Source organism: Engystomops pustulosus, chromosome 1, assembly GCF_040894005.1.
Source record: "Engystomops pustulosus chromosome 1, aEngPut4.maternal, whole genome shotgun sequence".
Classification (NCBI taxonomy): domain Eukaryota; kingdom Metazoa; phylum Chordata; class Amphibia; order Anura; family Leptodactylidae; genus Engystomops; species Engystomops pustulosus.
The window spans coordinates 37531191-37556782 of record NC_092411.1 but is presented as its reverse complement, the minus strand read 5'-3'; the positions used below and the strand labels follow the sequence as shown (position 1 = coordinate 37556782).

At 42.4% G+C, this 25592-nt stretch overlaps 1 protein-coding gene across 1 annotated transcript in view; it reads left to right on the top strand.

The window, feature by feature from the left end:
- Positions 1 to 20589, top strand: part of ANKDD1B (ankyrin repeat and death domain containing 1B) — a 34498-nt gene extending 13909 nt beyond the window's left edge. Inside the window, exons 7-15 of the mRNA XM_072117085.1 lie at positions 176 to 274; positions 1347 to 1445; positions 2807 to 2905; positions 4726 to 4824; positions 6716 to 6814; positions 8259 to 8354; positions 9733 to 9925; positions 12303 to 12434; positions 19615 to 20589. Of these exons, the coding sequence (XP_071973186.1) occupies positions 176 to 274; positions 1347 to 1445; positions 2807 to 2905; positions 4726 to 4824; positions 6716 to 6814; positions 8259 to 8354; positions 9733 to 9925; positions 12303 to 12434; positions 19615 to 19673 (975 nt within the window). The 3' untranslated portion in view covers positions 19674 to 20589. The remainder of the gene's footprint in view (positions 1 to 175; positions 275 to 1346; positions 1446 to 2806; positions 2906 to 4725; positions 4825 to 6715; positions 6815 to 8258; positions 8355 to 9732; positions 9926 to 12302; positions 12435 to 19614) is intronic.
- Positions 20590 to 25592: the final 5003 nt, after the last annotated feature.

Here is a 25592-nt window from a genome sequence, read left to right as displayed (position 1 = left end):
AGTCGTTGTGCCAGCGGCAGGTGTAATTACACATCAGGGAGAGTATTGGCATATTATTTTACTAATACACAATTACAATTCGGTTGGATTTTGATACATTTTCTATAATTAGAAGGATCATAGCTTGTAATCAGGTAAATAAGCCATTGATTATGTCTTTTCACGTTTGCCACAGGAAGGTAACACAGCCTTACATCTGGCTGCTGCCAATGGCCATGACAGAGTGGTAGCCATTCTTTTGGAACATTTCAAGGAAAAGGACAGTCCAAATAAGGTATATATGACCGTCACAGGGGTCTAAAAATGAGACATCATCACTTTATACATTAGCTAATAACAGACTGTTATAGTCATGCAGAAAGTGCCTAGTAATAATCTTTATTGTCCAAAAATGACATAACTCTTGGAAGCACTGGCTACATGTGTGCAGTGTGGTTGTAACTGAGCCCTCCGACTTATTGGAGACCAGTACTATACACAGGGGCAGATGAAGCCTGCCATGGGCCCTGTATTGTATGAATATTATATCCCCTACAAGTTTGGAGTCACCTCCTACATATGGTATTATGATCAGCTTTTTTGGGAATGGTGGATGTTCCCTTCTACCTGCTTTCAAGTTTCAAAACCTTTGGAGGACCTTTAATGGTCCTGCAATGGCTCTTGTGTTCATGTGTATTGTACACAGATTTCATTGGTGAAGGCTTGGGCTTCACATTATACTTGGAGGCCTGCTGCCGATTTTACATAGGGTCACCAGCTTTAAAAGGGTTGTCCCAAGTTTGACTGTCCACATGATCAGAAATGGTCTGACTGATCATCCTATGGATAGGGAATCACAGTCACACTTAGGACAATGCCTTTAGGTTACGTCTCTGTTAGGTTCCCAGTGTATGTTTCTACTTTATAGAGAATTTGTTATAAGATTTGTGTTACGACCGGTTACAACCGGTGATATGAGCAATGTTTTCCTCTGAAATGCTGACGGGTTTTATAGAAAACATAAGCCAAAAGACTAGAGATGAGTCATCTGTGAGGCTTCTGTCCTTCCTGCTTGGGCTAGGAGCACTGATCTCTACCAATAGACAGATAGATAAGTAAAGTTCTCTCCCTGTCCATGTGCATTTAAGAGCTATGGATATTATTTTTTTACCAATGACCAACATTTAATGATGCCCATGGTTCACAGTATGAATAGGTTCCCTTTATCTAGAGTGAAAACTTGCAGGACACTGGGGTCCATTGAAGGAGGGTTAATGTAAAACCTGTGAAGTTGTTTTAGAGTAATAATAACATAATACATGGTTCTGATATGTTTTATAACCCGTCTGCTTTGTATGTTATCCAAGAAAGGGGCCACACCATTTTTTTTGGCTGCTGAAGGAGGACATGTGGCTTGTGCTGATCTTTTAGTGCAAGATGGAAGTGATATCAATACTATGAACCTGGTACGTATTATTAAGGATATATTTAGAGCAGGGGTCTCCAGCCTTTGTCTCCTGGAAGTTGTTTTTACATTGATCCGTAACTGTTCTCTATTTGGAGATGTAAAATTAGTGAGAACAGGGGGTGGTGGTGGTGGTGGGGATTTATTACTATTTAGGTGGGGTTCACATCTGTTTGTGTACACTCAGCGTATGTGTCGGGAAAGTTCCAGGCAGCCCATACACTGATGTAGTGGCAGAAGGAGGCCTAGTTTTTCCGTCTGACCACAATACATCCTGTCCGGCAAAAAAGGTAGGATGTAAAAACGCTCTGCGGACTCAGCAGAGGCAATAGGAGCCTATAGAGAGCGGATGCAGCATATTGCATGGAGCGCAGCAGGAGCTGGGGAAACACCCCGTACATCGGCAGAAGCCAATCCCCATCTGCTGCTGATGTACAGTCCTACAGGGGGTCCCTGAGTGACGTATCCCACTGTGTAAACATGAAGTGGGATACATCTGTGCCATACGTTGTAAGAACATGTTGTAATCCGCTCGTCGTGCCCTTATAACATATGGCAAATAACGTGATGTGTACCCAGCCTTATTATGTGTTAAAGTAATACAAGCTACCTCACTATGTGATGGAAGCTATTTTTATAATATGGGGTCTGTCAGGTCCAAATCTAACATTTTGGCCCTAAGCTTAAAGGGAACCTGTCACCAGGAGACCCATTTTTAGCACTCCCCCAGTCCCCACAGAGCATAGTACATACACTGCCAAAGTGTTTTTGTATTAAAAATAGGATTTACAGAAAAAAAGATATGTTATATTGTACCTTTCATTAGCATCTGCTGTGTGACTAGGCAGTTGCCAATTGGGAGGGGCTGGAAAGGAGCAGTTCCCCCCCACCCTTGGGGAACAGCTCCTCCATGTGACCTTTTCAAATATATGAAAACACCCATCACTTGGCTTAGCGACGCCCCCTGCTCTTCTACAGCCAATCCCGAGTGAGGGGAGTTATTCATATATTTGGGGAAACTGCTCCTTTCCAGCCCCTCCAAATTGGCAACTGCCTAGCCACACAGCAGATGCTAATGAAAGGTACAATATAACATATGTTTTTTTCTGTAAAACCTATTTTTTATACAAAAACACTTTGGCAGTGTATGTACTATGCTATGTGGGGACTGGGGGAGTGCTAAAAATGGGTCTCCTGGTGACAGGTTTCCTTTAAATGCATTATTTGTGCCACAATCCATTTATATATATTATCTAAACAATACAATTGTAGCAATCTATTTATTTCATTCATTTTATTCCATTTTCCTTGCATACGGTATCCAGTGTATATTTCATAATTTATACTTTATACCATCTCCAGGAAGGTTACACAGCGTTACATATAGCAGCAGAGCAAGGTTACTTATCCCTGGTCAACTTCCTCCTTAATAACGAGTTTGATATGACACCGATCCCTAATGTGAGTAACTATTTATCTCATTGTGTACATTGTACTTACGTGCAACAAGAAAGCTATGAATTGGAGAAAAATTAGAATGTGATACAAAAACCTTGTGATTGAGAATGATAACTGTGACACTTTGTTGGGTCACATTCTGTAGGACTATGAGGGTCTAGGACCCAGCACGGCGTTGTGTCTGGGAAATAACACTGAACACAGTGATCTGAAATCTGCCTCATGTACGTGGATGTATGTTCGTCATTGAAAGCTGAGCAAACGCCGCAATACAGCAAAATATATGTCCTATATTATGCACTACGTCCGCCTAGCTCGGTCATGGATGCCATAGACCTCAATGGGGGCAGTGATCCTGCTGCATGGGACTCAAAGCATCCGTGTACATAAGACTTTAACCGGTTCAGGACCCACCATTTTTCACTCCCCACCTTCAAAAATCTATCATTTTTTATTTTTACACGTAAAGAGCTGTGTGACGGCTTGTTTTCTGTGAAACTAATTGCACTTCATAATGGTGGCATTGAATATTCCCTGCCATGTACTCGGAAGCGGGAAAAAAAATCCAAATGCAGTGAAAATGGTGAAAAAACCATTTGCGCCGTTTTCTTGTGGGCTTGGATTTTACAGCTTTCACTTCACGCCCCAAATGACATGTCTACTTTATTCTTTGGGTCGGTACGATTACGGGGAGACCAAATTTGTAAAGGTTTTATAATGTTTTCATACATTTACAAAAATTAAATCCTCCTCTACAAAATGTTTTTTTCTTCTTCTTGCGCTAATAACTTTTTCATACTTTGGTGTACGGAGCTGTGGGTGGTGTCATTTTTTGTGACTTTTGATGATGTTTTCAATTATATTATTTTTAAGACTTTACGAACTTTTGATCACTTTTTATTGAATTTTTTTTTAATTGCAAAAAAGTGCCATTTTTGACTTTGGGCACGATTTTCTTTGGGATATACTTTAACCCTAGGTTGTCTGATAGATTCTACCATATACTGCCATACTACAGTAGTAAAGCAGTAAAGATTTACCGGCTACCCGACCGGGACGGTCATGAACCTGTTAATATGAATAGCCAGCGCATCACTTACTCTCCTCCTAGATGTATTGGCTTTTAGCTATCAGACCAGGTGGTTTAGCAGATTTATTACATTGATGCTGTAGTGGATGTATTACAGTAGCAGTGTAGTAGGTATATTACAGTGGCAGTATAGTGGATGTATTACAGTAGCAATGTAGGTGTATTACAGTAGTAGTGTAGCGGCTGTATTACAGTAGCAGTATAGGTGTATAATAGTAGCAGTGTAGTGGCTGTATTACAGTAGCAGTGTAGGCGCTGTATTACTCTAGCAGTGTACACGCTGTATTACAGTAGCAGTGTAGGCGCTGTATACAGTAGCAGTATAGGTGTATTACAGTAGCAGTGTAGGCGCTGTATACAGTAGCAGTATAGGTGTATTACAGTAGCAGTGTAGGCGCTGTATACAGTAGCAGTATAGGTGTATTATAGTAGCAGTGTAGGCGCTGTATACTGTAGCAGTATAGGTGTATTTTACAGTAGCAGTGTAGTGGATGGCATAGTGTTCTTTTGTATATACTAATGAGGGGGCTCTTGTATTACATATATATCAATAAGGGGGTGCAAAGTCTTGAATATCACATTCTTTATTTGGTCTATAATGGCTTGTAATAGATGACCCGTGTATGATGTGCGCTAATAAAAAACTATTAAAGGGATGTTATAATCTATTACAGAAAATCTTGTCTCGAAGGTTTCACTAATTTCATCTCTCCATGCTTCATGTCACTTTCAGGATAAGAAAAACCCCCTCCATTTAGCCATTGTCAATAATCACATGGAAATAGTGGATGTTCTCATGGAGGCTGGATATGATATTAATGCCACCAATAAGGTAAGGACTGCGTTTATTCAAAGAAAAACTGGTTGTTCATGTTTAAAATCCTTAATAAATTTTTTCATTTACTAAATTACATTAGTAAGACCAAAAAAACCCTTGCTATATTTAAAGGGGTGGGTCAGGAATGAACCTTCATGGCCTATCCACGTCTGGCACCCAGTACCCAGCACCCGCACCGATCGGCCAACTATAAATAGAGAGCACAGAGGAGGACTGCTGGCTTTGTGAAGTGGCTTCGGCTATTTACTCTATGTTTATATACTGTAGGTCTAAGGCCCCTTTCACACCGGCCGTGTTGGTACGTATTTCCATCCGCAAACTTGTGTCCCCACACACGGTTATGGCCATGTCCGACAAGCCAAAAAAAAAAGTGCACTTAATGAGGCTTTTTAGCACTTAGTCGGAGTCTGCAGCAAAAAAAATAAATGGTGCAGTGCAGGGGCCACCAGATTAATGAAGACCGGGCCGCACTCTGCACACTCCGCAGACAGGACAGTATGGGGCAGATTTACTTACCCGGTCCATTCGCGATCCAGCGGCGCATTCTCTGCGCTGGATTCGGGTCCGGCCAGGATTTAATAAGGTCCGCCGTCCACCAGGTGGCGCTGCTGCGCTGAAAAGCATCTGAACGCGCCAGAATTCACCGAGGGCGGCTGAGTGCAGGTAAGCGCGCCCCGAGCGACACATTTTCCGTTCTTAAATGCGGCGGTTTTTCCGAATACGTCGGTTCGGCCACGCCCCCCGATTTCCATCGGGCACATGCTGGCGCCGATGCGCCACAATCCGATCGCGTGCGCCAAAATCCCGGGGCAATTCAGGGAAAATCAGCGCAAATCGGAAATATTCGGGTAACACGTCGAATAAAACGCGAATCGGGCCCTTAGTAAATGACCCCCTATGAGTAATCTGCCCAGCTCCTCCTGCTCCATAACATGCTGTCTGCAGACGGGACATTGGGGCACTTTTACTTACCTGGCCACTGGAGTTCACCGAAAGTGCATTGTCCGCCGATAATGCTGCGTGCTGCGATTTACTAAGATTGTGCGCCTGATATCCTGGAGTTCACCATCTTTTTAGTTGTGCATCTAAGTGCTTGGGCTTGCGACACAATTTAAAAGTTAAATCCTGCGCTCAGTCAGAATAAGTCGAACCATCAGACGGCACGCCCCCCCAAATTGTGTCACATGGAAGCCAGGTCTAATATTGAGATTTATGGTAAAATAAAATTTTTATGTTCTTCAAAAGTACAGACTACAACAAAATGTAAAACTGATTCACAGAAACTCTTGGCTGCAGCCAGAGCAATGGAGAGCACAGACTCCCGAGTGAAGAAGATTTCTAGTCTGTGAGATTTGAGTTTAGAACTTTATAGTCAGGTAAAAATATTGGTGCACATTCACCGGAGTTCACTGAAAGTGCATTGTCCGTGTATAATGCTGCGTGTGGGGATTCGTTAGGATTGTGTGCCAGAAATCATGAATGTGTCGCTTCCCCGCTCAGGTCCAACAGAGTTCACCTTCTTCTTCCTGGTGCATGTAAGTGCTTGATTTTGAAAGTTAAATCCCGCTCTCAGTCCGAATCAGTTGGATCATCCAATGGCACGCCCACCGATTTCTGACGCATGGAAGCCAACCCAGCTGCGCCACAAAAGGGTTGTGTGCGCCACAATCGCAGCACAGACACTTCTTAAATACCTGTGCAAGCTGTTTTAGCCATGAAGAACGTGCACTGTCCAACCAAAGTGCGCACCGCGACCCTTAGTAAATGAGCCCCATTGTCTGCTCTCTTTAGAGAATATTGGCATACCTGTATTGGCAGGGTTACAAATGGGTAACCCTGGCATGGAGACATTTGGATGACATCTTTCTCCCTTTGTTCATTATAGAGGCGACAGACTCCTTTGCATTTAGCCGCTGAGCTCAAGAACACGGATCTAGTGGAAAAGCTACTTAAAGCTAATTGTGATCTCACGATTGCAGATAAGGTAATAGTATGTTTTTGGTTTTTTTTAGAACTATGAAATATGAAACTTCTCTTCTCTGTCCAAATTTTCGATCATGACACGATCCAACAACCATATAATATGGTTCCTTAATATGTTTAATCAGTGGAATGAAATAATCCCACCATTATTATGTACGATTACACACTGTAATGCCATCCCCGTCTATTGTCATTACACTGACAATAATTATCACAGCATAATACCTAAAATATGCCCAAATAATATATGCACTTTTAATAGTGCTGTAGAAAAGTTTTTGTCCCTAAAAATCCTACTGTCATATTCAGGAATACTAATCTCTCCCCTATTCAGTGTGACAATAATTCTTGTCACTCATTTCTTTATTGATTCCTATGAAACACAGTAAATCCGTTCATAAAGAAGATTTCATGCTCTGCAATGGTAAAAAAAACTCCAGTACATAAAAGTTTTTTTCCTAAATAAGTTATTATTAGATGAGTGGGGGTCACTCAGCACCTCCATTAACTGTTGACTTTAATACGATTTAAAGGAAATCTACTATCAATATAAAGCACAATAAACCAGGGAAACTTACTCATAGATGCAGTCACTGTGACTATGGTAACCTTCTTAGATTTGTTATCCTAGCCTCCATTCTTCTAAAATCAAAATTTTGCTAATGAGCCAGAAGTGCTCTGGTGGGAGTTTACAGAGCCCCTTGCTGTAGCTTCACTGTCCATTACAATAACCAGAGCAGGGTCTGCCCTCCCTCTGCACATCCTGCTGCTTCAAGTTTACACAGCCAGAGGGAGGAGGAAAAGCAGGGGGTTGGGTGAGACATGTTTTGCTCATTGTAACAGCCAGCGAATCTGCAATATTGAGTGACTCTGGTAACGCCCCATGCAATCGGAGCATGAAACTGATGATGTGACGTGGAAGCTCCCTCCACATCTTTAATCAACCGATCATATGGATGATGGTTCCCACAAAGATCTGATAATAATTATCTATTCTAAGGTTAAGTTATCAATATTTTGGTTGTGTTAATAAAAAACACTTCAAACTCACTCAAAGTGACACAAGAGAAGGGATCTTATGACACATAACAAAACCCGAAGAGCTGGAACTTCCTACATGAAACTAATGCAATCTCTAAAATGCATCTAAAATAGCTACAGTTTATAGCTTGAGATAAAAGTTTTACTATGAGTAACACAGAGAAGGACAGGGTGCCCTAAAACCGGGTGGGGTGAGACTGAGGGCATGTTATTCAGTCATATACATGGTTCACATTACACCATGGGTTATATACAGGTCAGAGCTCCGGGCACATATTTACAGAACTAACTTGCGTCTGCCCACAAATAATTATATATATTACCGTAATATATATATAGATATTAAATATTATTTTTATTTATTTATTATGGCGTTTTAATAACTGTTATGTCTGGGTTTGCAGCAAGGTAAAACAGCTCTTGATGCGGCAGCAAGAAGTAATCACACCCTCATTGCGGATATGATTATCAAAGCTGAAAGATATTTTAAGTGGCTAAAGGTAATATATGTTCAATATGCAGACTATCTGACTCTGACTGGGGGGAAGTAAAGGAAATCTTCCATTTGTTTGTATTCATTGTGAATCATACCTTGAGAATGCTGTAGCTTCACTGATGCAGAAACATAACTTGTTAAATCCATGAAAACCAAATGGTTTTGCTAAAAAATTTTTATAAAATTCAGTACCTTGCTGCTGGCTGCCGTTCATAAACACATTACATGATTGATTACTTCTGCCTGTCAGGGACAACACAGAGATTAGATCATTCTCCAGAGCAGTGCATAATTAGGGTAAGAGAAGTGCTGAGCCAGCCACAGGAGCGACAGAGCCTCATTATCATAATTTTATAATAGTTTTTTTTTATCAAAACCACTCAATTCAGGGACTAAACGAGATCTGTTTCTGAAGCAGTGTAGCTACAGCAATCTCAAGGTATGTTTGGCTCACAATGCATTAAACAATGGTCGATTTCCTTTAAGTAATTATACAACATGGTAATATGATATCTGACTTGTCTAGCGGGCAGGAACACGTATATACTTGGGCATATGTCCGACAAAGTGTCAAGTTGGGAGGACTGTCTAATGCCTCATGCCCAACCACAGTATGGGGGCCTGTGATCCGACCGCGCAATTTGCAGCCAGATCAAGACCGCCATAGAAGTCCATGGCACCCGGTAATTGACCTTGACCAAGCTGGGCAGCTTTCTATGGAGAGGGGAGGAGTGAGGAGCGCTCACTCTCCTCTTCTGCACCCTGCCGTGTGCTACGTCTGCTTTCCAGCCCTGGTGTGCATACGGTCACGTGAATGAGGCCTTAAACTGTACCGAACTGATCACTGTGTCTGATGCTGTAGAATACATCCAGCATAGCGGAAGACTGTCTAGTGTAGCTTTTCATCTCCTATTAGGTGCAGTAATTTTGACAAAAAAAAAAAGTACATTATTGATGCAATTGCTCCTTTCTTGCAAAGCCAAACCCCTTTAAGAGACCATGCTCCTCTGACTAGCGCACATCTTGAGGGGTAGTGAAGGTCATCAGAGCTACAGGAGTTGATTGGTTAGGACTGAATGCTGGGACCTCCACCGAGCACTAAAGGATGGCGCATGCGTCCTGCAGCTCCATTCAGTTGTATGGCAGTGTCAGAAATTTCTGAGCAGAAATAACCGAGCCCTGTGCTTGCCGATGTGCTTGGAGAGGCAGGACACATGCTCCACCCAATTGTCCCCAAGTGTTTCCAGAGACAGATACCACAAGGAGACGGCTCTTTGCCTTCTATTCAGAAGTCTTTATTTTTTGTATTCTTGGGTAGTTCTTTTGTTTGTTGCTGGGATTCCTCACTCCTTTGAGCAGTTTTCTATGTTTTTTTTCCTTAGAGACTTACAGAAGACTTTTACCTAGATGAGCCTGTGACATTTAAACAAGATCACTCATCAAACACCAGCCAGATCCGCTCAGCTCTCTGGAATTTAGCGTATCAGCAGCTGAAGCCTGAAGAATGGAAGACGTTGGCTCAGCTGTGGGATTTCTCAGAGCAGCAAATAAATGCTATTGAGATGCAGTGGACAGGTAAGAAATGATGACGCATTAAGGCCGGGGACACATGGGACGTAGTTGGAGCAAATCAACGGCTTTTTCTGACCATAATAGGGGACAATTGTTCTAATTATATAATTTCTAAGTTATTATAATGATATTTGGTCAGTGTTAACAAAGGATATCAAATATAAAACTATTACTGAGTATTTAGAAATAGTAATAAGATTATTTTTGAACCCTTTGTGCCAAGCAGTTTGCATGGCTGGTCATATACAGCTCAATTCACATTGGCCTTGTTTTTCACGTCCGTGGTTCAGTGATTTCCATGGATGCCTTTTAAAGGCATTGGGGCGCATTAACTAAGACTAGTGCAAACTGCACTAAGGCTACATTCACACTGCTGTTGCCCGCCCGTACCGTATCGTAGCGGGCAACGGCAGTGCACGGGGAGAGGAGGAGGTGAGCGCTGCTCACCCCCGCCCCTCTCCATAGGAAGTTATAGCGCACGGCGCCGTACTACTGACAAAGATAGGACTTGTCTTATCTTTTTCCGGGGTACGGAGCGGTACGGTGCCGCACGTGTGCGGCACCGTACCACTCACGTAGGGCGCCGTGCCCCCATTGCCGTCTATGGGGGACGTATGTCGGCCGTATATACGTCCCCCATACGTCAGTGTGAATGTAGCCTTAGTGTAACTTGCCTGTGTATAATGCAGGGGGCGCCAGATTCATGATGTCTGGCGCCTATTCTTCATGAATCTGGGGCTCCCTGAAATGGCCCGACAGAGTGCACAACTTTTTTTCTGGACTATCTTTAACATGGGACTGTCTGTATTATCAAACCTGTTTGAGCCTTATTTGCTCCATTTACACTGCATAACTACTATGCCAATAAATATCCATTTTAAATATTTTTAGGAGATTCTGCCTTCTCCTCTGTGTTATTCCCACATTCAAAGACCAATATGGGGTATGCAACAAAATTCTGCCGGACTTGCATGTTAAATATGGCGCACGGTCCTACTGAGAACTCCCCCTAATTTGTGTTGCATGATGCCTAGTGCAGCTGTACCACAAAATGGTTACGTGCGACACAATTGTGGTGTGGACACTTCTTAAATAACTGTGCAAGCAATTTCCACTAGTAAGAAAGTGCAAAATCCACCAGAAAACTTGTGCACCGCCCTTAGTAAAAGTGCCCCTTTGTTGTCAATGAAAATGTTGTAAATGGAAAAATTTATGAAACCTGTCCTAATTTTTTTTCACGGATGCGGATCACTAGAGGCAATAGAAGTCTATAGGTCTGCAAAGAAAAAAAAAAGGATGAAACATCCGTTTTTTTCACTGCTGAGGCTGAAATAACAGGTGTAATGTTTTTTTTCAAAGCAATGTTAAACCTTCAACATCACGGAGACAAAACACACAACTGATGAGCAACGGAAGCTGAGCACCAATGCCAATGTGAAAACCCCCTAAGATTTAGAGCTCAAGCCTCAATTACAAGCTCTGTGAAGCCCTGAAGCTCAGCCACGCCCCTTCCCATCTCACAGCAGACGGCTCAGTGTGATACAGCTCAATCTCTTGCCCTTCATGTGTAATACTCTCCTTCAAATGTATAGTATTGTCTTTAGATAAAAGACAAAGGGGTAGATTTAGAAGACAAAATCCTGCCTCACATTCTTGTGATAAATATCCCTCTTGGTCTTTGAATGTGGGAATAACACAGAGGAGAAGGCAGAATCTCCTAAAAATATTTAAAATGGATATTTATTGGCATAGTAGTTAAGCAGTTTAAATGGAGCAAATAAGGCTCAAATAGGTTTGATCATACAGACAGTCCCTGGGTTACGTACAGGATAGGTTCTGTATGTTTGTTCTTAAGTTGAATTTGGAACTGTATTTTTTTATAATTGTAGCTTCAGAAGTTTTTTATTTTTTTATCTCTGTGACAATTGGATTTTTAAAAATGTTGGATTGTCATAAGAACCAGAATGAACAATAAAGCTTCATTACAGACACCTGATAACTGTTATAGATGTTTATTGTAGCTCAGGGCTAAATGACCAAAATCCAGTGGTCCTCTGTAAGACGGGTGTTCTTAAGTAGGAGACCGCCTGTGCATCACCTCCATACCATAGCCAAGACTCTGAATGTAGAAGAAGCTGTAATTTTGGAAATGATTATTTATCAATGCAGGACTAGAAAATCTCCCTGAAAAAAAGTAAGGTTCATCCTATTTTACAGCAGGAATCTAGTTTTAGAGGCTTTTATTCATTTTCTGGCACAAAGGTGTCCATAGCATTTAGAAGTGATTGTTAAGTTAGTCTTTTTTACAATGTTCTTACCTTACAGATCCTAAAATCAGTTAAACTGATGTAATAAATATTTCTTTTTCTTTGCATAACAGATAAATTTAGCTACAAGGAGCACGGGCACCGGATGTTACTCATATGGCTACATGGCAGCTTACTGAAAAAGGAAAACCCAATTAAGTCTTTATACGAGCAACTGGTGGAGATGGGGCATCTACAGATGGCGGGTAATGACATATCACTATGAAGGTTCCACCTCCTTCTGATTTACAATTAATTGTTCCAAAACCCATTTTCATCTAAAATAGTTACAGATTTCCAGGCGTCACGCTTGGCTGACAACACGCTGCCGCTCCACATAAACACCCAAAGCCAATTAAGAGTCTACTGGAATAAGTAATTATAAGCCGACAGATCTGACCCCATTAATATCCAAAATCTGCTCCTGCTTGCTATTTAAAAGAAAATCTACCATCAAAATCAAGTATGATAAACCAGGGACACTTACTCATCGATCCAGGCACCTTGACTGCGGCCTCCTTCCTTCTCAATATCAACTTTTAAAATTATGACAATGAGCTTGAAGGGGCTTGACGGGCTTTACCAGAACCCCCTCCATACTGCCTCGCCCTCACCCCGTTCCATAAGAACTTCCCCCTTCCTCTACTGTAATCACACACAATGGGAGGGGGAAGTGCTCCCCCACCAAGTAACGGCCTGTGAAGCCACAGGACTGAGGGGCACTGGAAACACAATTGAGAACCGTCCTAGCTCAATAGCATAATTGTAAAAGTTGATTTTAGAAGGAAGGAGGCCACAGATAACAAATATAAGAAAATTAGCACAGTCACGGTGCCTGGATCTATGAGTAAGTGTCCCTGGTTTATCAGGATGGATTTTGATGGTGGATTTCTTTTAAGTAGTGTATTTAAAGCCCATTACTCTTCCTAGTGAAAGGTTAAAATATAGTATAAGAAATCAGAAGGTTATAAAGCTGACTCCAGGCCTGGATCCCTGGAAATACATCATTTAACAAGAATCTCTGCAGGTTTTAACAATACCAAGACATTTTTTGAAATGACTTTGTACTTGTGTATAGTTTTTTGTGCATGGGGTTTTCATACTCCCCAACCCCCCATTCCAATGGAACGCCCCATTCCAATGGAATAGTCTGCAGCTATCAGCCAGAATCGGCAGCACAAATCTCTCCTGTCCTGAGGGTTTGCTACAATCGTCAGTGTAAATTGAATCCATCAGTGTGAAGTCATGACTGCCTCGAGGACTCCCTAGACTGGATACAATTGTTGTAAGTGCGTGAAACTTAGGAACGGATATGGATTTAAACATACAATATACTGGAAGGTAATAAAACCTTTCCACTTTCAATGCTTAGTATGAGCCTAAGGGCTAAAACACACGGCCATGAACCGCTGACTATGCAGTAGCAGCATTACACAGACCGCAGAGAGACTTGAGGACAGAACTATGAGCATCATAGTCTTTAAGTAACTCTGTATATCACTATGATGCTCCGAATCACGTCCTTGCCACTGTGTTTACTGCACATTTTGTTATTTACAAAACGACAATGGCCATGTGTTTAACCCCTTAAGGACGCAGCCATTTTACAGCTTAAGGCTCAGTCCCATTTTTTGGATTCTGACATGCGTCGCTTTATATGGTTATAACTTTTGAACTCTGTTACTTATCAAAACGATTCTGAGATTGTTTTTTCCCCACATGTTGTACTTCATTTTAGTGGTAAATTTTGGCTGATAAGTTTTGCGTTTATTTACAAAAAAAAAGAAAATATGATGAATTTTCTGAAAAATTTGCCATTTTTGAAATTTGAAATCATTGCGTTTTCAGGCAGATAGATGTACCACCTAAATAAGTTGCCGAATAACATTTCCCATTTGTCTACTTTACATTTTCACCATTCTTGAAATGTCTGGATAATTTATTTTGATGTCACGCGGCTTACAAATCGAATATCGCTTTTCCGGATTTTCAGAATTGACTATTTTGGGGATGAATACAGTTTTGAATGAAAATTTACATATTTAGCATCAAAACCCCCCATATAACCAACCCAATTTCAAATCTGCACCCCTCAAGCTATCAGAAACAGATTTTACGAAGATTGTTAACCCCTTGAGATCTTCATAGTAATTACATCAAAATGGAGGCGAAATTTAGAATAGTCAAATTGTGCCGGTTATAGGTTCATTTAGCCCTAAAATTTACACATTTCCAAAAGATAAAAATACAAAACCCACCATACAATTTGTTCTACAATTTCTCCCGAGTGCAGAGACCCCCCACATGTGGCTGTTACTTGTTTTATGGGCACACAGTGAGGCGCAGAAGGGAAGGAGCGCCCTGCAGCTGCCAGGATTTTACTTTCCTCATTGGCCTCTTTTGAAGGCTGTAAAATTTTCGCTTTTGCGCTATTAGGGTCATGTGATGGCATTTTTTTTGCGGGATGAGATGCTTTTTCCAATGTTACCATTTTGGGGTTGGTATCACCTATTGTTGAAAATTTAGGAACTTCTTTTTGAGAGCAGGAGTAGAAAAGCATCAATTCTCTACTGGTTTTTTTACTTTTTTTTTTGTGGTGTTCACCGTATAGACTAATAGTCATGTTATCTTCATTCTATGGGTCGATACGATAACGGGGATACCAGACACGAATATATTTTCTTGCGTTTTACTAAATTTGTAAAATAAAACCCTATTGTGGGGAAAAATCTATCATTTTTGTATTGCCATCTTCCAAGTGGCATAACATTGTTACGTTTTTGGCTACGGAGCTGGTTAATGGCTTGTTTTTTGCGGGACACGTTGTACTTTGCAACAGTATCATTCTAGAGTACATATGTTTTTTTGATCACTTTTTATAGCATTTTTTGTGGGATTGTATAGGTAAAAATCATAATTTTTGGAGGGTTTATAACAGTTTTCTTTTACGGCGTTCATCGTGCGGGTTTAATAATTATTTATTTTTATTCTACGGGTTGTTACGGACGCAGTGATACTATATATGTGGGGTTTGTGTTATGATTTAGACTTTTTTTTTAGTTACATGTCTCTTTATATGTTTTGGGGCTTTTGGGCATTTTTGGTGATTTATTACTTTATTTTTTTATTGAATAATTTTTTTTTTTTCTTTTTCACTTTTTCCACCATGGGAAATGAACAAGCAATCATCTGATTGCTTGTTCATAATAATACCCTGCAATACTTATGTATTGCAGGACATTATCAGTGTCAGCCTATGCACTTGCATAGGGTGGCACTCTGCCAGTAAGATGACGTCACAGACGCCATCTTACCGGCAGTTCCTGCAGGTAACACTGGGGTCCAGATCGGACCCCAGTGATACCGTAGCAATGATCGGTGCCCCCCGAAAATGATTCGGGGGGGGGATCATGGGGGAAAGACACCCCAATTGCATGTTAGATGCCGCGATCGCGATGACCGCGGCATTTAACGGGTTAATCACCCGCGATCGGAGTCAACTCCGATCGCGGGTGTTACACTGGGGTGCCGGCTATCAGTCACAGCCGGCACCCCGTCTTTCCTGATGCTGGTTCGGCTCAAATCTTGAGCTGAACCGGCATCGGCTCAGCGTCCGATATATCGGACGCTGAGCGCTAAGTCACTGAGCTCAGCGTCCGATATATCGGACGCTGAGCGTTAAGAGGTTAAAGGAAATCTACCACCAGGATGAAGTATAGTAAACCAAGCACACTGACATATTGGTATGTGCCCCCTCTGACAGGATCTGCTCCTCTTTTAGCTTCTAATGCCCTTTTTTTTCTTTAGGAAAAAAAAGGCTTTTAAAATTATGCAAATGAGCCCGAGGGGCTCCAGGCGCCATAGGCTCATTTTGCATACTTTTAAAGCCTTTTTTTCTTAAAAACCATGGCATAGGAAGTTTAACCCATTAATGACCGCCCTATCGGGTTTTTACGGCGGTCATTAAGGGTACTTCTTCTGATGCGACGCCTTTCTACGGCGGCGCATCAGAAGAAGTTTTCGGGACACCGGGTCTCGCTGGTGCCGGTGTCGGGCTGTGATATCACAGCCCAGACCCGGCACTAACACCCGGGATCGGAAAAACTCCGATCCCGGGTGTTTAACCCCTTGCACGCCGCGGTCAAGCATGACCGCGGCGTGCAAGTGTGTCCCCCGTGGATCGGACCCCCCCGGTGTGCTTACCGGGGGATCCGATCCCTCCTGCCGCTGCCCCGGGTTCCGACGAGTGACCCGGGGCTGTCGGCTCCTCTTCTCACCGGGTCCTGCCTTCCTGGCAGGACCCGGCTGTAAGTAACTGAGCATGCGCAGCATGCTCAGTTACTTTCACTATACACTGCAATACAAGTGTATTGCAGTGTAAAGGCTTGAATAAGCGATCAAGCCAAGAAGTAGAAAAGCCAAGAAGTAGAAAATGTAAAAAAGTAAAAAAAAAAATTAAATCTTTTTATAATATAATTAAATAAATAAATAAAATAAAAGTCCCATAATCTCCCCAGTAACACATAAAATGCAAATAAAGTATATAAAACACAAAACACGTACATATTTGGTATCACCGCGTCCGTATTAATCTGTACAATAAATCTAAATCAATATTGAACCCGCTCGGTGAACTACGTAAAAAAAAAACTCGAAAAACTTCCCATAATATACAATTTTTCATCAAACACCATCACAAAAAATGTTCTAAAAAGTGATCAAAAAAAGTTACGTTCCCTAATATGATACGACTGAAAAGAACAACTGTTTTCGCAAAAAATAAGCCCTCGACCAGATCTGACAACAGAAAAATACAGAAGTTATGGCCCTGAAAAGTTGTCAATAGTAAAAACAATGCGATTTTCTCCAATATTGGTTTTGCTCAGGAAAATTGAGCAAAATAAGAAAAATTATATAAATGAGGTATCACCGCAATCGTAGTGAACCAGAGAATAAAGATAAAATATTATTTTTACGTTACGGTGAGCGGGGGGGGAGGGGGGGGGAATTAACTTGAAATAGTTAATAAAATCTCATGAATAAGCTATAGACTCCCAAAATAAATTATTTATACATTGTATCTCATCCCATAAAAAATAAGCCCTCATATGATCGCATTACCAAAAAAAATAAAAATTTATAGGTCGTACAATGTGACAATACAAATCTGCTGTACATGGCGCCTCCATTCATTCTATACTTGGCCGTGCGCCCGTACAGCAGTCACCACCACATATGTGGTATCAGTACACTCGGGAGGAATTGGGCATCAAGCGTTGCAGTGCGTTTCATCATTTAATTTATTCTGAAAATGTCAGTTTTGGCCTAAATGAATGTATTTCCAAAAAAATTCCATAGTTTCTAAATCGCAGGTCCATATTTTTTAACCCATGTGAAACACTTAAAGGGTTAATGGACTTAATAGAAGTTGTTTTACATATGTTGAGGGGTGAAGTTTCTATAGTGGGGTAATTTATGAGGTTTTACTATTATTTAGGCCTCTCAAAGTCACTTGGAAGCTGAGTTGTCCCTCAAAATGTGAGTTATGGCAATTTTCATGAAAATAAGAAAAATCGCACCTAAAGTTCTGCGCCTCATAACATCCTAGAAAAATGACCGGAAGCATAAAATATCATCCCAACATAAAGCAGATATTCTGTAAATGTTAATTATCAAACTTTTTGGGTAGTTTTACTTCCTGTCTGGAAACCAGAACATTTCAAACTTGGAAAATGAAGAATTTTTACAAACTTTTGCCAAATTTTCACTTTTTTTCAGAACGAAACGCAAAACTTATCACTTAAATTTTATAACTAACATGAAGTACAATGTGTCACGAGAAAACATTCTCAAAATCACCAGGATATGTTAAAGCGTTCCGAAGTTATAACCAATTATCGTGAGACATGTCAGATTTGAAAAATCGAGTCTGGTCATTGAGCTGAAAACTAGTGTCGGTGATAAGGGGTTAAAGAAGAGCATATCCTGCCAGAGGGAGCACACCCAGTATGTCAGTGTACTTGGTTTACCATCCTTCATCCTGGTGGTAGATGCCCTTTAAGCAAAGAAAGCTGCACCTTTTCATCCAGTAAAATGACAACATCACAGAAACCTGACAGGACCCCATCATAATCGGTGATAGTCTGGTTCTCATGGTCATGTTAGGGATCTGTCCTCAGCTTGCCTTCCATCTATTGTTCTATTATAGGAAATGTTCACCGCAAATGTGAACTTAACCATATAGTGAATCGGCCACCGAGTTTGGAGCAAATAAACCTTTTTCAGAAGATTTATGCTCCTCAGCATCGACTTCATACCGAACATGTGCCCAAAGCCAAGAATCATAAGTGTCTTCTAAGGTAGAATAAAGCAGTCATGATGAGAGGTTCCTCCTAACTAATCTACATAGAAAGAATACCTGGCATTACACAGTGAATACAACTGAGCAGACTGGAAGTTTCCTTTGGGGTTCAGGGTTCCGGTACCTCTCAGACATATTACCGGATTGGCGGCCTAACAGCCAATCTGGAAAATTGATGCCCATAGCCTGGCCAATCAGATCCCTGGCTAGTAGCGTCAACTTGCTGGATTGGCAATCGAGTCACAAGTGAGGCACCAAAACCCGAATGGGAAATTTGAGTCCACTCATCGTGAACTGTATTACAGACCAGATCTATTAATAATTCTGCAGATTTCTATCATCAGTAAAACAGTAAATGCAGCTGTGGACTATAGTACAGGCTGTACACAATGAGGGAAGTTTCTAAGACTGGCGCATTGAGCATCAGACTTTATTTTCCTCCTGCCAGCGTACTGCACGCCGGTTATACTAAGAGGCTCCGGCCTCCACCGGGGGAATGGATTCTCACCCAGGTTTTCATGTAGTTCTATGGGCAAACTATAAAAACTGTGATGAAAGGTTATTTGGAACTTATTGAAAGGTTCATGTACAACATCAAAGACTCTTTTAATGTAAAACAGAAAAAATAAGAACAAGATAATAGCTAAGTATTTAAAAAAAATAATCTGAGTCCACAGAATAACATACGAACAGCTGATATATTGTAGAAAATATTCATTCTGAATGAAAGGAAATCATTCACCAAAATCCATGATAAACCAGGGACACTTACTCTTAGATCCATTACTCATACTGTGAAAATCTTCTTATATTTGTTATCCATGGTCTTCTTCCTTCTAAGATCACCTTTTATAATTAGCTAATAAGCCAGAAGACTTCTGGGGGTGTTTCCAGAGGCACTCCGTACTGCAGCTTCACAGGCTGTTACACTGTGCAAGAGTACTTCCCTTTATTTGTAGTTATATCTTACTTTGAGCAGCTTAAATGTCTTTAGCTCAACCCTTTAATGTTTTCCTTCATTACAGAAAAATTTCGGGTACAGAGCACTGATGGTGTGGAGCCCAAGAAGTGCACCATTTCCTAATACTGGATGAAGCTACAAAGTAAAGTCTCAAATCAGTGACATCCTGTGACATTATACACGATGAGGACGATAAAAGGAACAGCAGATTTTACATATTGTTTACATATTCCCTAATGTATAGAACGCTATGCCCTGTGTGGATGTGGGAAGCCATATACTTTGTTACCTGGGGAATCTATGGGTCGGCTTTTTTTTTGGACAATCTCCCTCCATGTGTCTTCTAGATTTACACCAATCTGAACATAAACCACTGAACTTCTCTCGGGATGTCAGTTCAGCAGTTCCATATTTGGATTGGTAAATCCTGCAGATTTGTGTAACACCGGCCTTGGACTGCGTTCACGTTACAGTCGATTGTGTTTAGAAACGCAATCCAATCTGAATGGGGGATTTACATATGTGCTTCAACAACTACCACGTGTTTTGCTTTGTTTACATCACATTTGTTTTAGTTGAAACACATGTGTGACTGGGCCAAGCTCCTCCCTGTTACGGTCGTATTGCGTTTCTCATAGCAATCCAACCGAAACGCGTGAACGAAGAAAATAGACGAATTCTTTGCAGATGAAATGTGGAATCTGCATGTAATACACAAGAATGTCTGGGGGGCATCTTTCTGTACCACGTGCTGAGTTACCGTGTGCATCTACTAAGACACATGGCCTGGCAGTGAACTACTATACCTCAGGTCACACTGGCTGGGGCTGAACTGCAGAAGCGTGGCCAAGAGCCATCATACCAAGGTCCAAGTGTAGTAGAGAACAATGCATTTCTGAAAGAAAAGAAATTGTATCATTTGACATGGATCCCTGAGACAATACCCTTTAAGGCCTCCCCGATCGCCCTTTTACACCGCATCTGTCCTTTTGTACTTATTTATGTATATAATGCACCTTATTAAATCCATTAACATTTACGTGACTATTTTTATGACATTCTGCACAATTATACATTTACAGTACCTTTATATTGTGTTTTTTTTATCTCTTTGAATGGAATCCGAAGGCCGGTGACGATATACACTCACCGGCCACTTTATTTGGTACACCATGCTAGTAACGGGTTCGACCCCCTTTTGCCTTCAGAACTGCCTCAATTCTTCGTGGCATAGATACAACAAGGTGCTGGAAGCATTCCTCAGAGATTTTGGTCCATATTGACATGATGGCATCACACAGTTGCCGCAGATTTGTCGGCTGCACATCCATGATGCGAATCTCCCGTTCCACCACATCCCAAAGATGCTCTATTGCAGGGGTCAGGAACCTTTTTGGCTGAGAGAGCCATAAGCGCCACATATTTTAAAATATAATTCTGCGAGAGCCGTACAATATGCTTAAAGGGACAATGGCTCCAGCAGTCATTAGTACAGCAAGGAGTGTCCCCCCCCCCCCCTCCCGTACTAAGCTCCCACTGGACCAAAACAATGATAATTCCCTGTAAAATAAAAAATAGATAATTTACATTCGAGCTTGTCCCTATACATGAGCCAACCGCTGCAGAACATCCCCATACAGACGCCAACCGCTGCAGAACATCCCCATACAGACGCCAACCAATGCAGAACATCCCCATACAGACGCCAACCGCTGCAGAACATCCCCATACAGACGCCAACCAATGCAGAACATCCCCATACAGACGCCAACCAATGCAGAACATCCCCATACAGACGCCAACCAATGCAGAACATCCCCATACAGACGCCAACCGCTGCAGAACATCCCTATACAGACGCCAACCGCTGCAGAACATCCCCACACAGACGACAGCCGCTGCAGAACATCCCTATACAGACGCCAACCGCTACAGAACATCCCTATACAGACGCCAACCAATGCAGAACATCCCTATACAGACGCCAACCGCAGCAGAACATCCCTATACAGACGCCAACCAATGCAGAACATCCCTATACAGACGCCAACCGCTACAGAACATCCCCATACATTAGCCAACCAATGCAGAACATCCCTATACAGACGCCAACCGCAGCAGAACTTCCCTATACAGACGCCAACCGCAGCAGAACTTCCCTATACAGACGCCAACCGCAGCAGAACTTCCCTATACAGACGCCAACCAATGCAGAACATCCCCATACACGAGCCAACTGTTGCAGAACATCCCTATACAGACGCCAACGTGTCTAAGCTGCTGCATAACCTCACATTAATGTAGAAATGCAGTGGTGGGGGAAGATATGAGGGGATGATGCAGATGGGTCTGTAAGGGACACTTAGGAGCTTCTTAGCTGCTCCTGCACACAGGACACCAAGGGGTTAAGGCAGAGTGTGAGGAGACACTGGGGGGAGGGAGCACTTAGCTCTGGCTGATTCCGGGCTGCTGACTCCTTCTCCTTCATGTCTCCGGAGTGTGCAGCTCTCTGGTCTCCTGTATGAATCTCCCGCGCTGCTACATCCAGCCCCGGGATTGGCTGCAGGCAGACAGTCTCCTCCCCTCCCTCTCACACACGGAGGAGACTGCTGCAGGGAAGGAGAGGGAGGCGCCGCCCCCGAATTAACCCCGCGGACCCTGCGCTGCTCTGCCGAATACATCCAGGGGCATAACTACAGCCGGGGGCACAACAGCCTGGTCTTGGCAGGCATATTAGCAGTTGCTGCAGCTGTAGTTAAGCCCCTGGATAGGAGCCCCGGCTGCGAGCCAGATGCGGCCATCAAAAGAGCCATATCTGGCTCGCGAGCCATAGGTTCCCGACCCCTGCTCTATTGGATTGAGATCTGGTGACTGTGAGGCCATTTGAGTCCAGTGAACTCATTGTCATGTTCAAGAAACCAGTCAGATGATTCCAGCTTTATGACATGGCGCATTATCCTGCTGAAAGTAGCCATCAGATGTTACAGGGTACATTGCGCTCATAAAGGGATGGACATGGTCAGCAACAATACTCAGGTAGGCTGTGGCGTCTGAGCTTGTGCAAATTGTAGCCTCAGTTTCCTGTTCTTAGCTGAAAGGAGTGGCACCCGGTGTGGTCTTCTGCTGCCTCAAAAGTTCGATGTACTGTGCATTCAGAGATGCTCTTCTGCCTACCTTGGTTGTAACGGGTGGCGATTTGAGTCACTGTTGCCTTTCTATGAGCTAGAACCAGTCTGCCCATTCTCCTCTGACCTCAGGCATCAACAAGGTATTTCCGCCCACAGAACTGCCGCTCACTGGATGTTTTTTCTTTTTCGGACCATTCTCTGTAAACCCTAGAGATGGTTGTGTGTGAAAATCCCAGTAGATCAGCAGTTTCTGAAATACTCAGACCAGCCCTTCTGGCACCAACAACCATGCCACGTTCAAAGGCCCTCAAATCACCTTTCTTCCCCATACTGATGCTCGGTTTGAACTGCAGGAGATTGTCTTGACCAGGTCTACATGCCTAAATGTAGTTGCTGCCATGTGATTGGCTGCTTAGAAATTAAGTGTTAACAAGCAGTTGGACAGGTGCACCTAATAAAGTGTATAGAGTGTATACCAGTGGTGGCGAACCTATGGCACTGGTGCCAGAGGTGGCACTCAGAGCCCTTTCTGTGGGCACTCAAGCCAATCGCTCCAATTTCACCAAACAGGACCAAATCCACCAAATCTTCTTACAGTCCCAAGCAACTTAAGGGATGCTGCTCTCAGCGCCATTTTAAAGCGACATTTCATTGGCTGTTTGAAACAGTGGGAAAAGTGAGGTGGTGTTGACAGAACTGCATTGTCTGTACAGGTCCTCCTGCTGGACCCACCATTCTTCCTGGAGAGAAGCTACAATGATGGTCTGATTTTATTTGCCCACTCTTTTCAACTGTATTGGTGGCCTTAGGATAGCCAATACAATTAAATGATGTAGAAGAACTGGTAGCAATGTTACTGGTTAGAAGTTTCTGCTTGAAATTCCATGTTGGCACTTCCTGGTAAATAAGTGGATTTTGGTTGTAGTTCAGGCACTCGATCTCTAAAAGGTTCACTGATATATACTGTATATACTCAAGTCTAAGCCAACCCGAGTATAAGCTGAGACCCCTGATTTTGCCACCAAAATCTGGGAAAACCTATTGACTTGAGTATAAGCCGAGGTGGGAAATGCATCGGTTACAGACCCCCCCCCCCCCCCCTAGTATATAGCCAGCCTGCCCCCTGTAGTATACAGCCAGCCCAACCAAAAAACAAACAAAACATATACCTCACCCTCCGGCGGCCACGATGCACAGCGCGGCTCCTCTTCTGGCTTCCGCGCCTGTCTTCTTTCTTCGGTAACAGCCTGCAGGGCACGGACGCTGCTGACGTCATACTATGCGCCGGCCGGGAGAAAGCATGGCCGCGCCATGCAGGCTGTGACCGAATAAGATAGACGCAGAAGCCAGAGGGAAAGTATAAAAGTTTTTTTTTTTTTTTTTAAGTGCTGGGCTCTGTATTGACTTGTGTATAAGCCGAGGTGAGGATTTTCAGCTAATTTTTTGTGCTGAAAAACTCACCTTATACACGAGTATATGCGGTAGTTAAATTTAATATTATATTTCAAATCTCACTACAAACAATATTTACCCCTAAAAAAGTAAATTCTGAAATCTTCTGGAAAGTACGGAAAACCGATGTTCGATCTGTAAGCCATTCGACATCAAAATTATCCAGACATTTTAAAAATTATCAAAACATAAAGCAGAAATACAGGAAATGTTATTTAGTAACTACTACCATATACACTCAAGTATAGGCCGAGTTTTTCAGCACAAAAAAAATGTATTGAAAACCCCAAGTCGGCTGACATTCTAGTGTGTGCGTCAGCATACATTATGTCAACAAGCAGTGGAAGTCATGCTGCTTGCGACACAACGTGCGAGGCACGGAGCCGAGGCTAGACATCTATGGAAAGAAGAGGACCTGGCGGGAGGGGTGTCAGAAGGCTAGTAGACATTTTGTTTTTCCTACGGGTTACATATTGGGGGGGGGGGGCAGGGGCTACAGGCTATGTACTGGGATGGGGGGTGATTTCAGAAGAGGCTGCAGCTATATACCGAGAGACAAAGGACTGGCTGTATACTAGGGGCACGAGTTGGCTGTTTATATACTGGGAGCAAGGGGCTTCTGTCTATATACTGTGGGCATGAGTTGGCATGCTATATACTAGGCTTATACTCAGATCAATAGGTTTTCCTAGTTTTTGGTGTTAAAATTAGGGGTCGCGGCTAATACTCAGTAATCTGTAAAATGGTCTGAAGAAAGATCATTTTGAAAAGAAAGAAAAAAACTTATCAGAAAAAGTTTACCTCTAACGTGAAGAATAAAATGTTACGAAAAAAATCCCTTTGGTAAGTGTAAAGTGTTCAAAAGCTATAACCATATAAAGCGAAGCATTTCAGATTCTCAAAAAAAAAAAAAAAAGCCTAGCTGCCTCCTTAAAGGGAACCCGTCACCACATTTGCACATATACAGCCAGAGACAGGTTCCTATAGAGCTCTAATAACTGACTGACTATTCTTTTAGCGAAAAATGATTTAGCTTACATCACCATAAATCACCTTTTATCTTATATTACCTGGCATCAGAGGTGTTCTGCTCAGCTGGCCCCTCCCATCAACTCCTCCCCATGCCTTATGCCTCCTTACTATTCAGTTAATGTCATGTGACATCTCAGGTCCTTTAGCCTCTTGACAATAGCAAACTGTACCCCATGCACATATCTGACCACATGAAGTCACAGCAGCCTCCATGGACTTCTACTCCTCTCCATCCTCCATGGAGGCTGCTGTGATTTTATGTGATCACATACATGGTGTACAGTGTGCCATTGTTAGAAGGCTAAAGGACCTGTGATGATGTCACTCTGGTCACATGACCTGCATTACACAAGGCACAGTGTAAAATAATTGACACAATATTTCCCATCTGTACATAGAGCTTCATATGCCTGTACTTGGATATTAGCAG